General features: G+C 44.1%; 2 protein-coding genes across 4 annotated transcripts; one reads left to right on the forward strand and one right to left on the reverse strand.

Moving 5' to 3' along the window:
• Positions 1 to 64: 64 nt before the first annotated feature.
• On the reverse strand, positions 65 to 5,119 carry kcnj11l (potassium inwardly rectifying channel subfamily J member 11, like). 2 transcript variants are annotated; one of them, XM_037108384.1, is made up of 7 exons: positions 4,988 to 5,119; positions 4,713 to 4,800; positions 4,065 to 4,227; positions 3,100 to 3,339; positions 2,724 to 2,993; positions 1,923 to 2,130; positions 65 to 1,686 (listed from the first exon to the last, which is right to left on the reverse strand). In XM_037108384.1, exons 3-7 carry the CDS (start codon positions 4,221 to 4,223, stop codon positions 1,256 to 1,258), a joined length of 1,308 nt encoding a protein of 435 aa, XP_036964279.1. In that variant the 5' UTR covers positions 4,224 to 4,227; positions 4,713 to 4,800; positions 4,988 to 5,119; the 3' UTR covers positions 65 to 1,255. The 2 variants fall into 2 exon arrangements, with proteins under 2 accessions (XP_036964279.1, XP_036964278.1); XM_037108383.1 differs by having other exon boundaries at positions 4,943 to 5,088.
• A 1,561-nt stretch (positions 5,120 to 6,680) lies between these two features.
• On the forward strand, positions 6,681 to 10,652 carry zgc:113426 (uncharacterized protein LOC562128 homolog). Of its 2 annotated transcripts, none has more exons than XM_037107184.1 (5): positions 6,681 to 6,800; positions 7,874 to 7,967; positions 8,658 to 8,745; positions 8,861 to 9,798; positions 9,969 to 10,652. In XM_037107184.1, the coding sequence occupies exons 1-5, from the start codon at positions 6,782 to 6,784 to the stop codon at positions 10,006 to 10,008; spliced, it is 1,179 nt and encodes a 392-aa protein (XP_036963079.1). In that variant the 5' UTR covers positions 6,681 to 6,781; the 3' UTR covers positions 10,009 to 10,652. The 2 variants fall into 2 exon arrangements, with proteins under 2 accessions (XP_036963079.1, XP_036963078.1); XM_037107183.1 differs by having other exon boundaries at positions 6,772 to 6,894.
• Positions 10,653 to 10,707: the final 55 nt, after the last annotated feature.

Consider the following 10,707-nt stretch of genomic DNA (forward strand, 5'->3'; position numbering starts at 1 on the left):
TTCATTTAATCAGGTTTGATTTTGTCAGTTTTGGTCTTCTGGAAATGTTCAACACAGCATGAAGTCAAATAAACAACAAATATTTATTTAACATCATAAATAAGATCTTATCAACTGACAGATGTTTCATACATATGAGAAACTACAACAGTGAAGAACGTGTTCTACAGGATTCAAACCAATATGTGACTCTATATGTGACTCATGTTACACACTTTACACTTTATATGACTTTTATAGGATATAATAAATGTTTCAAACTGTGTGAACAGGATATCATGTGTAATGAAGAGGAGAAACGCCACAGTCTACAGAAGAAATACATGTAAAACAATAAACACATTTGATTTGTTCCTAACAGACTGTCGTATGTCACAGCCGTCAATAATGCATATACATATATATATATAATCATCAGAGGAATCACCAGCCGTCTCATGAACACTGAGAAGTTCCTCGAGTCACTTTGAGTTGAGTTTGGCAGTGACGTGATGAAGCGGCTGAACTCAGCTGGTGTTCTGTAGAACTCCCTGATACGACCCGTTACATCTGGACCTGAAACACCTCCGAAGGAAACTCATGTCTGTTCAGTATGAAGCTACATATAGCAGCTGGTTAGCTTAGCTTAGCATAAAGACTGGAAAGAGCTAGCCAGGCCTTCAAAAGTAAACTTAATCCACCAACCAGCAACTTAAAGGAGAAGTTCACCCAAAACATGAAAATCCAGTTTTTATCCTGATTTGAAAAGATGTTATTTTTATGTTATTGAGGGTTAAATCTGGTCTGAGATCAGGTCGTGATGTGTTCTCTCCTGCAGACAGCTGATGTTTCTGTCTGAAGCTGCGTTTCTGTGTTTCATAACATGAAACTATCTGATCTTGTCAGGAGACGCTGGGACCAAACCATGATGTTTTTAATGCTAACTAAGGTGTTTTTGTGCCTGAACCTAACAAGAGCACTCTGACAAGAGAGAAAATGAAACTCAACCTACACAAATGTAAAGCTGCAACATAATGAAGCGTCCAGCTTGAACTGATCCGTGATCAGAAACGTACTCAGCGAACGTTTACTCTGGTGACTGAACTGATTGTGAGGGTGTGTCGAACTTCTCTTCCAACGTCTACCTGAAAAAGTGAGTTTTGTGAATCTGTAACTGCTTCAACAGAGACAGCAGCTCACGTCCTGGTCGGGCTGAGCAGACTGATCTGGGTCCAGTCTGTGGTGCTGTCGGGACACACGGCCTGTTTCCTGGTTTTCAGTCGCTCATCTCTCCCAGTCCGTCATCCTCAATCTGTCGTCCAATCACTTCCAGCTGCACCTTCTTCTTCTGCCCTTTCTTCTCCACCTCTGTCTCCGGTTTCTCTGACTGGGTGTACCAGGGCTGAGGGGCGGAGCTATCGCAGGTCCGGCCTCCTCTGCGAAAGCCTCCCCTGCCGGCTCGGACCAGCCCCCAGCCCTGCAGCTGGGCGTCAGAGCTGCCCTCCTGCACGCCCCTGGTCTGGTCCAGCTCCTTGGCACTGAGGGACGACATCCTGACGGGAACCGTGTTGCCGAACTTGGAGTAGTCGACGCAGTACCGGCCGTCCTCCTCCGTCATAATGGAGACGAAGCGCCTCCCCCACAGGATCTCGTCAGGAGTGTAGGAGGTCCGGGCCTGCATGGTGATCCCTGTCGTCTCCACCACACCTAGAAGACAGACACAGCAGCTCATCTCTTGGTGACACCGAGCCGCCTCATTCACTTCAATCTGATTTAAAGTGGAAAGCTCTCTGAAGTGCAGCCAATCACAGAGAGGCAGTGAGAGTGACACATCATCAGAAACCCTGTTTATATTCTTGTTTAGCTGCACAAGACAAATGCTCCCAGCAGGAGGCAGCCATTTTCTTTTCTAACATTTTACAACCAGGTCTGCGTCTCCCAACCTTCCAGGACCACGATGATCTCCAGGTCCTCTGAGGACAGCGACTGGGCGGAGAGCTCGTACAGAGGACTGCCTCTCTCCATGGTGTGGCTGATGATCAGAGGAGAAACCAGGAAGATGCCGTTACTCCTCAGAGGGTTCTCCACCTGGATGTCCAGCTGGGACACCGGGATCACCTCGCCCTCCGCCGTCACCGTCCGCCGGATCACCTGGAGGAAAACTTCAGTTCTGACATCCAAACATAAAATCTGTCTTCAACCAGCTTCATGTGAAGCCGACGACAGACTGAGGCTTTAATAGATACAGACTCTAAGTCATTTACGATTAATGCAGTTTTTAGTTCTGACAGTTCAGCCGCTTTTCAAAATTGTTTTGCATCTTTTTGTGAAAGATTCTTATCTCTTGAGGTAACGTTGGGTCATTTTGTCACGTCCCTGAGCCGGTGAGGCCCAACTGAAAGCTCCAGAACAAGTAAGTCAGTGGATGATGGGTGGATGTTGTTGTTTTTTGTATTTTTGTGGTAATTTTTGTGTCTTTTCTGATTTCTCATGTGTGTACAGTAAACAGCTGACCCTTAGCTTAGCATAAAGAGCAGAAACGGGTACACAGCTAGCTTAGTTTTGAAGACGCAGTGCTGTTTTGCTTCGTCTGTGGTCACTTTATATCTGTACGGGTCTGTTTTGTCTCTGCGGTTTCTGTTTCTGTCTCTACACCTGTTGGGCTCATGTTGGGCTCTGTGATTGGACCATGAGTGGACGCCGTCGGTCTCCTGGTGTTTGGTGCTCGAGTGTGCAGACGTCACCTGCAGCTGGATGGTGGCCGAGATGATCATGCTCTTCCTCAGGTCTCCGACTCTGAACATGAAAGTCGGACGACCGTTTCGTGTAGCGATGACAGCGTTTCTGGAGAAGATGAGCGTCTCTGCTCGGCGGTTGGCCTGGGCCGTCTTCATGAAGACGCAGCCCAGCATCACAGCGTTGATGATCAGCCCTAGAATATTCTGGATGATCAACACCGTGATGGCCAGAGGACACTCCTCCGTCACCATCCTACCGCCAAAACCGATGGTCACCTGCAGCAGACAGGACGTCAGAATCATAGCTGTCAAAACAACTGGATCTGGATCTGGATCTGGATCTGGATCTGGATCGGAGCACAGGACCAACAGCAGCTCTCACCTGGACTTCGATAGAGAAGAGGAAGGCTGAGGTGAAGGAGTGGATGGCAGTGACGCATGGGACGGGGCCCGGCTCGCCGTTGGGGTCGCGGGGCTCCAGGTCTCCATGAGCGAAGGCCAGAAGCCACCAGATCATAGCGAAGAGCATCCAGGAGCAGAGGAAGGCCGAGGTGAAGATGAGGAAGGAGTGCTGCCACTTCAGGTCCACCATGGTGGTGAAGACATCCTGCAGGAACCGACCCTGAAACCCACCAAGAAGAGCGACGTCACAAGAACTTCTGGTATTAATGGTTAAGGCATTTATGGTTTCCGTATTTATTTATGTAATATTTTGCTGAATGAAAAGGGAAAAGAACAAAATAGAAAAGACAAACCGATAATTAAAAAGAAAAAGGTGGATTAATAGAGGGAGTTAACACAAAGACGAATTAAAACAGAAATCTGAGTTTATGTCACATTTGACTTGCCTGGATCGACTTTATTTCTGGTGCATGTAATTAATTTGTTGAGCCTTGTTGTGACAGTCTGAGTCGTGTCTAACTGTTGGTTGTTTATTGTTTCTGTTTCTCATATTTTATGTAACTGCAGAAAGTTCAGCTGTCTGAAAGAATTACAGTAAATATATAATATATATGAATCAATGAGCTGTCTGACCCAGTAGAACAAACACAGGATGAAGGTTCAACGATGTGACTTTGAATATTTTCTACATAAAGTAACTTGGTGCTCATGCCTCCATATGGTGTCGGTGCTGACTGGAGTCTGCAGTGTTGGATGATGTTTCACTGAGACAGAATCCACCTGCATTATTCATCTGGACTGCAGCTGCTGTCGGAGGCTCCGGCTGATGTGCCTCAGTCACACGACACACTCACTGATAATCAAGCCAGATAATATGATAGCAGAACCAGACACGTCCAGAGAGCAGTAACCGTCCCGCTGGTCCGGACCCGGCTGATGACGTACCTGCTCCCTGATGTTCTTGTGAGCCACGTTGCAGGAGCCGGTCTTGGTGATGAAGCGAGCTCTCTGAGATCTGGAGCGGCTGCGGTTCCGTTGGTTCTGGTCCTCTGCCAGACGGGTTAGCAAGAAACCATCCGGCAGGAGGCCCTTCCTGGCCAACATGATCCTGCTCGCACACACACACACACACACACACACACACACATTAGGTTTTAGAGGTTTAATAGCAGCTAAGAAGGATCCAGACCTGAGTATGAAACAAACACATCCCTCTCTGGGACAAACAGACTCCATGTTGCTACTCAAAGACAGAAAGAAGTTCATGTAGAACAGGTAAGACGGCTGCCGACCCGCCCCGTCCCATCCTTTCATCAGGACCAGAACCTCTCGCCAGAAGAACAGTTTCTCCACATCGGGCCTGTGACCCCCCGTCAGTACCTCATCTACAGGAGCTGGACCAGTGTTCTCAGTACTGGACCCATCTGGACCCATCTGGACCGCCTTCACCTACGTCAGCATCAGTCTCTCTCTATTCATATTGACATCATATGTAGGCCTATATCTACATGGCTGATGGTGTCCTTTAATTACTTTCAGTCGTGTTTGTTTTGCAGCCACAGCACACAGAACATTCCTCATGTGTGAACTTACTCGGCAGTAAAAGCGGTTCTGATTCTGAGTGAGATCAGTCCGGGCGGCACCGAGCAGCGGTCCGGGTGGAGGATCCTGTCAGTGGAGGCTGTGAGACACCAGCAGGAGGAGAGTACGTTAATACACAGACCGGACAGTCAGCTGACAGCTTTAAATCTCTATAAGGTTTCCGCGGCTGTGACGTAATGACCGAAGCTGCTGAACGCGCAGGGGATAAACAGTGACGTTACCTGTGACGTTACCTGTCCAGGACCCGCCGCTCGGCGCGGATTTACCTGATCACTTTTATTCACGTCGACGTGAAACACGACTCGGCCTCCATCGTCTCTCCATCACATCCTGCACACAACCGCAAACACCGCACGACCCGCGCCAAGTCAACACAGGCTGCAGAGCGTGGCTTCCGGCCAGACTTTCAAAATAAAACCATGTCATGTCCTTTGCAGAGTCTGAGCTTTTTCGTCACACACTGAAAACTTTAATCTGCTTTAAATTTAGATTATTTTAACTACGCGGAGATTTTTCGTTAGACATTATTTGATGATATGACTGTAAGGTGTAACATTGTCACTGTAAATAAATTCAACAACTTGCAGAATTATTCATAAACCCTGTGTGTTTATTTAGTTTTTAGAGTTAAGAGTTCTATTTAGACTTCATGTGTTTTAACAGTGTTTGTTGTTCAAGTATTTTACATTAAAATGATGAATTTCAGCCTCCTTTTGTAACTCTCACGTCTAGTTATTGAACTTAGTCTGTGTCTGTGATTACGGCTTTATCATTATTATTCTGTGAGGTCATTTTAAGTTTACCCTGAACAGATAAACTGTACAGTCTTTTACTTCCTTATTTCTTGAATTTCTTTTTGAGTATCTGTGACTTTGTTTGTGTTCTGCGCTGGTGAAATGTAACCAGATAGCCTACTTTTACTAAAGTACTGCACTCAAGTAAATATATTTGGACTTTTCTCACTTCAGAAACTTTTCTGTCTTTTTACTACACTACATTTATCTAACGGTTGTATAGGATTAATATTTATAGCATTTGAATAATAATCGCTATTTTCTTAATATCTCTGATAAACTGTTTTGACTATAATCCTGACATCTTCAAACAGCTTCTTTTGTCCAGCCAACAATTCAAAACTAAAACACTTTCAGTTTCAAAATCAAAATGAAACTGAGAACATTAGTGAATCTGAGACAATCAGGAGATGTTTGGCAATATTTGCTTGAAACTTGAACAATAAGTAATCATAAATGACATTTTTCTCTCAAATAACTCAAATTACTAATTGACTAATCAATAAATTGTTTCAGCTCCACACATTACAGAACAGATCCACATTAGGTGATATTTTAGAACATTATATTCTATTGTTTCGCATCTTTAGTAACTGGTCCCTGATGTGTTTAAATGTAACAGACTTTAAATGTAAAAGTATTGTACTCAGTCCTGTGATCTTGGCCTGAATGTGTTGAGCTTGACAGAGATGCTGCAGGATGCTGAGCAGGTTGACGGTGCAGAGGCTTCCTGCTGTCGGCGGAGGGCGACAGAGAGCAGGTTACTTCCTGTAGGTAGATTTAATGAGTTATCAGGAAATACAGGTCATTTTTAAATGATCCTGAGAAACACAGGCTAAAATGCAAAACACATTATAATCAAAGAGATTATTATTTATTTTTTTTTATTATTTACTCCACAGCATAAAGTGAAATTATCAGTTAAAGAATCTAGATCATAATTAAGATAGAATTATCCCCCTAATATGATCACATGTTAATTTCCTCTGATATCACCTTGATTTTAATTCAAAAAATGTAAATAAACTAAAAGAGTTCTTATTATACATTTGATTGGATCATTAGCCGCCACACACACACAAACCTAAACCTTTATTATCCGTTTCTTTTTCAAGCTTAAGTCTATTGAATCCTTAACAAACCGCCTGCAGGTGGCAGCAAAGCGCTCGACTGCCGATGAAACACAGACGAAGAAGAAGTGGAGTCTCACTTCCGGTCTCCGCCGGATGTTTGGATTTTAGCCTTGAGGAGCTGAAGGAATGAAACATGGCGAACGCATACAGAAGTAATGTAGTTTAAAGACAGTTGAGATGTTGACGACATGAGTTTTAATAATATTTATGAGCTGAATCACCGCGAAGTGGAAACCGAACGCTTGAGTTCGTCTTCATGTTGTTTTGTGATGCTAATGTTAGCTAATGAAGATAACCGAGTCGATGTTTTAACGTTTCAGCTGAACCTGCTTCTGTCCCTGCTGAAAAAAACAGCATGGACCAGCACCAAAACACAACATAGGCTAGTCTTGCTAGTGACTTTTCACCACCAAGACCAGCACATGTTGTGTTTTGGTGCTGGTTTTGTTGCTGGTCTACTCTGTTTTCTTCAGCAGGGGTGACCAGGCAGAGATCTTACTGCATATCGAGTTTCACTTAACTTCAGATTTTCACTAATATAAATGGGAAAACCGCAACAAAATAATACAAGATAAAGTCCGTCAGTCTTAATCTTACTTAAGTAAAAGTAACGTGCGGATAAAGCAACATGAGTGTAAAGTGTTCAATGTAATTGTAGTCATCATGCTTCGTGCCCCCTTTCAGACAGGCATGTGTTGAACAGACAAACATACTTTTGAGTTTAATGATTCTGAGCTCATTTAAATTAAAGAGTTTAGTGACTGTAGTTTTAGATTTGTGTGTGTGGAGAGTTTTCTCTGGTTTAGTGCATCACTGTACTGGTCGAGTGTGTGAACACACCCTGGCTTTAAGCCCCTCAGAACAGACAGAGACAGACAGAAACAGACATGCAGCTTCAAAACAAGGACAACAAATCTGAACAGAAAGAGCTGAAAATACACCAAAAAAAAAAAAACACTGTGATGGACATGATCAATTACACACACAGCCGCTTTCCTCAAGAGAAAAAATGTGATTTATTCCAACATAACAAATACCTTTTTACCTTCAGACTCTGTGGCAGTTGGTCCACATTATGTTAAAAGTTTTTAAGGTTATAGAGCTACGTGAACCTGAACTGCTCAGTAAGAAAAGGGTGACTGTAAGGAGGAGGCAGCTCCATCCAGGAGAGACAGACAGTTAAATAAAGACTGATATGTGAGTGATGATGATTCTGTTTCTGTAGTGACGGACAGAGACATCAGACTGATGATTCAACTTCGTGCTACCAATGAGGCCATCTTCACCGGAAGGAAAAACTCTGCAATGATAGGCTGGAGGTGTGTTAATAAGATGGAACACTGTGGCGAGCAGGGCTCCAGCTAATGATTGTTTTCATTGTTTGGTGGACAAAATGTCAGAAAGTAGTTATATGTTAATGCTGCTGATCAGTGTTTCGTTCTCAAAAGTCTTGTTTCATCCACAACTCACAGATTTTCAGTTTACTGTCAGAGGAGGAAAGAAACCAGAGGAATATTCAGAAATGTTCAGATTTTTGACTTCTTTTGTTTAAAAAAATATTTCAAACCAATTAATCATTTAAGAAAATAGTATTTGATTGATTCCATAGTTGACAGTGTATTAATTGATTCATAACTGCAGCTGTAGTTAATTTGATTAACACATTAATTGAATGTGTGTGTGTGTGTGTTAGAAAAAAACAAAATAAATATGAAAATGAAACAAAATAAATATGAAAATGAAGCAAAAGCTGCATGTCACTTATCTGTTTGCTAATATGTGTGCAGTGCACATGTATTGGGCAGAAGGTCAAAACTGCTTTATTGACCAAGTTTTGAAACACACACAAACCGTCTCTGGTTTAAAAAAGTGAACTATAAAGAAAAGTCTGAAGTCTGTGAGTTCTTGAAGGCTCCACATATTAAATCAGCTGTGTGGCCTCCACATTTAACTCCTCCCATCATATCACCATCAGCATCACTGATGATGACTTCTGGTCTGTCCTGCAGGGCGATAAGGAAGGAGATGGGGCTTCAGGGGTTGATGTCTGCACGGCAGCTGAAGAAGAAATGGGGCAACTTGAAAGACAAATACAAAGTCAGTCTTGTAAAAATCTCTATCAGGCAGATAGAACCTCTTTCCTGGTGAAGTAAAGTTATATACAGTAGTGATTAAAGGTACCTTAAATTACTGATGTCCTCTCTCCATACAGGTGCTAAAGAACCCTCCAGAGGGCATAGAGACCCAGCCCAGCTCGTGGCGCTGGTTCCACCTGATGGATAAGGCCATGACTGGCCGCTTGGCCGGAACCGCCACCATCGTCCAGCCCTCGCTGCTGGACGATGACGAGGAGCCGAACGCAGCCCTGCCCCCAGTCGTGCTTCCCAACATGGTCGGGGCTTGTTCAGGACTGAGTCTCATTGAAACGGGAACTCTGGAGGGTGTCGGGACTCTGGAGAAGGTCCTGGAGCTGAGTGGAACTGAATCACCTGTTGAGGTTACTGCAGCCGGAACTGACATGATGGAAACTCAATCTGTGATGAACAAAAGTGAGCCGGCTGAACTGTACGCCACATTGCTACCTGACTGCTCCTTTGAGACCAACACGACACCCTCCTCCTCCAGAGACATCAGTGGGGAGACGGACAGGAAGCTGGTTGAGCTGCAGAAAGAGAGGCAGGCTCTGGAGAGAGAGCAGGCCGAGTTCGACAGAGAGCTGATATGTTTAGAGAGAGACAGGGAGCTGCTGAACAGAGACATGGTCACTCTGGAGCGAGACAGAATGGCTGTAGAAAGAGACAGAGCTACTGTGGAGAGAGACAGGGCGGCTGTGGAGAGAGACCGAGTGTTTCTAGATCGAGATCGAGCGTTTCTTGACAGAGACAGAGCTTTTCTAGAGAGAGACCGAGTGTTTCTGGACAGAGCCAAAGAGGATTTACAGAGAGAGAGAGCACTGCTGAGGAGAGAGAGGGCGGTCCTGGAGACGGACGGGGTGGCTGTGGACGGAGAGCAGGCTGAGATGGCCACAGAGAAGGAGGTGGTTCTACAGACGAGGTTCTACCAGAGGCTGGTGGCTGCAGACCTGGATCGAGACCAGCTGGAGACCAGACAGAGACTGGTTTCTTTGTTCCAGAAGCTTGTTGAGAAACTGTGAGTGAGGATGTTTTGTGTTGTATCATAGATTCCATGTCATTGAAGGCTCCCACTTCCAAAGGAGCAGATTTGGACCACTGACAATTATTTCTGGTAGCTTGGTTGTTCTTGTTGCCAGCTACTCTTCATGTGCTAATAAAGGTTCTGTATTATTTCCTTTTGTGCAGAAACTTCCACTTAAAGAAACAATTCACCCTAACCCTATAATTCAGCCATTATCTCTTCACTCTGAAGCAGCAGGGGACAACCAGTAGAACATGAAACAGCTGCATACAGCTCGTCAGTGTAATCCAAGCCTGAGGTCCAGTTTTAAATCAAGTCTCCAGCTGCGTCAGTGGTTGAGGAGAATTCTGCAACGCTGTCTTGAAACTAAGAAACTTCTCCTGCAGACAGAAGGGACGTGGTTTTTCTTCTCTGGTATCATTACGGGGGGGAAGCTGCTGAGTTTTACAGCTTGTTGTATCAGAGAATGCTCCAATGGTCGTTTTACTGTGAAGCACCAGAAATGTTGTGTGGACTGAGACTCCACCTTTCATCAACATGGAGGAGGAGATGATGAGTTTTACTGTGTGGGTGAACTCATACTTCAGTGTTTACTGGTGACTTTCCACAACACGTTACTGTCCCTGTCAGGACCAGATAAAGATTAAGTGATAATATCTGTACAGAAACACACAGTGTTCCTTTAAACAAGAAACAATAAATAAAGACTTCCATGTAACAAATGATAAGAAAACTGCAAACACAACAAAAGTATTACGGAAGAGTTTTTTATATTTTACTGCAGGAAATGTTAAATATTTGTATTTGTAAGTTTGAAGGAACGGCAATAAATCATTTTCTGGACTGTTTATGTTCGTGTTCAGCTCCGCCCTCCCGAGAGTTTGGTCACGTGACGGAGGGCAG

This window comes from Acanthopagrus latus, chromosome 8 (assembly GCF_904848185.1).
Source record: "Acanthopagrus latus isolate v.2019 chromosome 8, fAcaLat1.1, whole genome shotgun sequence".
NCBI lineage: Eukaryota > Metazoa > Chordata > Actinopteri > Spariformes > Sparidae > Acanthopagrus > Acanthopagrus latus.

Coding starts and splice junctions, on each gene's coding strand:
- kcnj11l (XM_037108384.1), bottom strand. CDS start 4,223: ATGTTGGCCAGGAAGGGCCTCCTGCCGGATGGTTTCTTGCTAACCCGT. Junction 3,340..4,064: donor ACAAGAACATCAGGGAGCAG/GTACGTCATCAG, acceptor GGTGGGTTTCAG/GGTCGGTTCCTGCAGGATGT. Junction 1,687..1,922: donor GATCATCGTGGTCCTGGAAG/GTTGGGAGACGC, acceptor TCTGTCTTCTAG/GTGTGGTGGAGACGACAGGG.
- zgc:113426 (XM_037107183.1), top strand. CDS start 6,837: ATGAGTTTTAATAATATTTATGAGCTGAATCACCGCGAAGTGGAAACC. Junction 8,746..8,860: donor ACTTGAAAGACAAATACAAA/GTCAGTCTTGTA, acceptor CTCTCCATACAG/GTGCTAAAGAACCCTCCAGA. Junction 9,799..9,968: donor CAGAAGCTTGTTGAGAAACT/GTGAGTGAGGAT, acceptor CCTTTTGTGCAG/AAACTTCCACTTAAAGAAAC.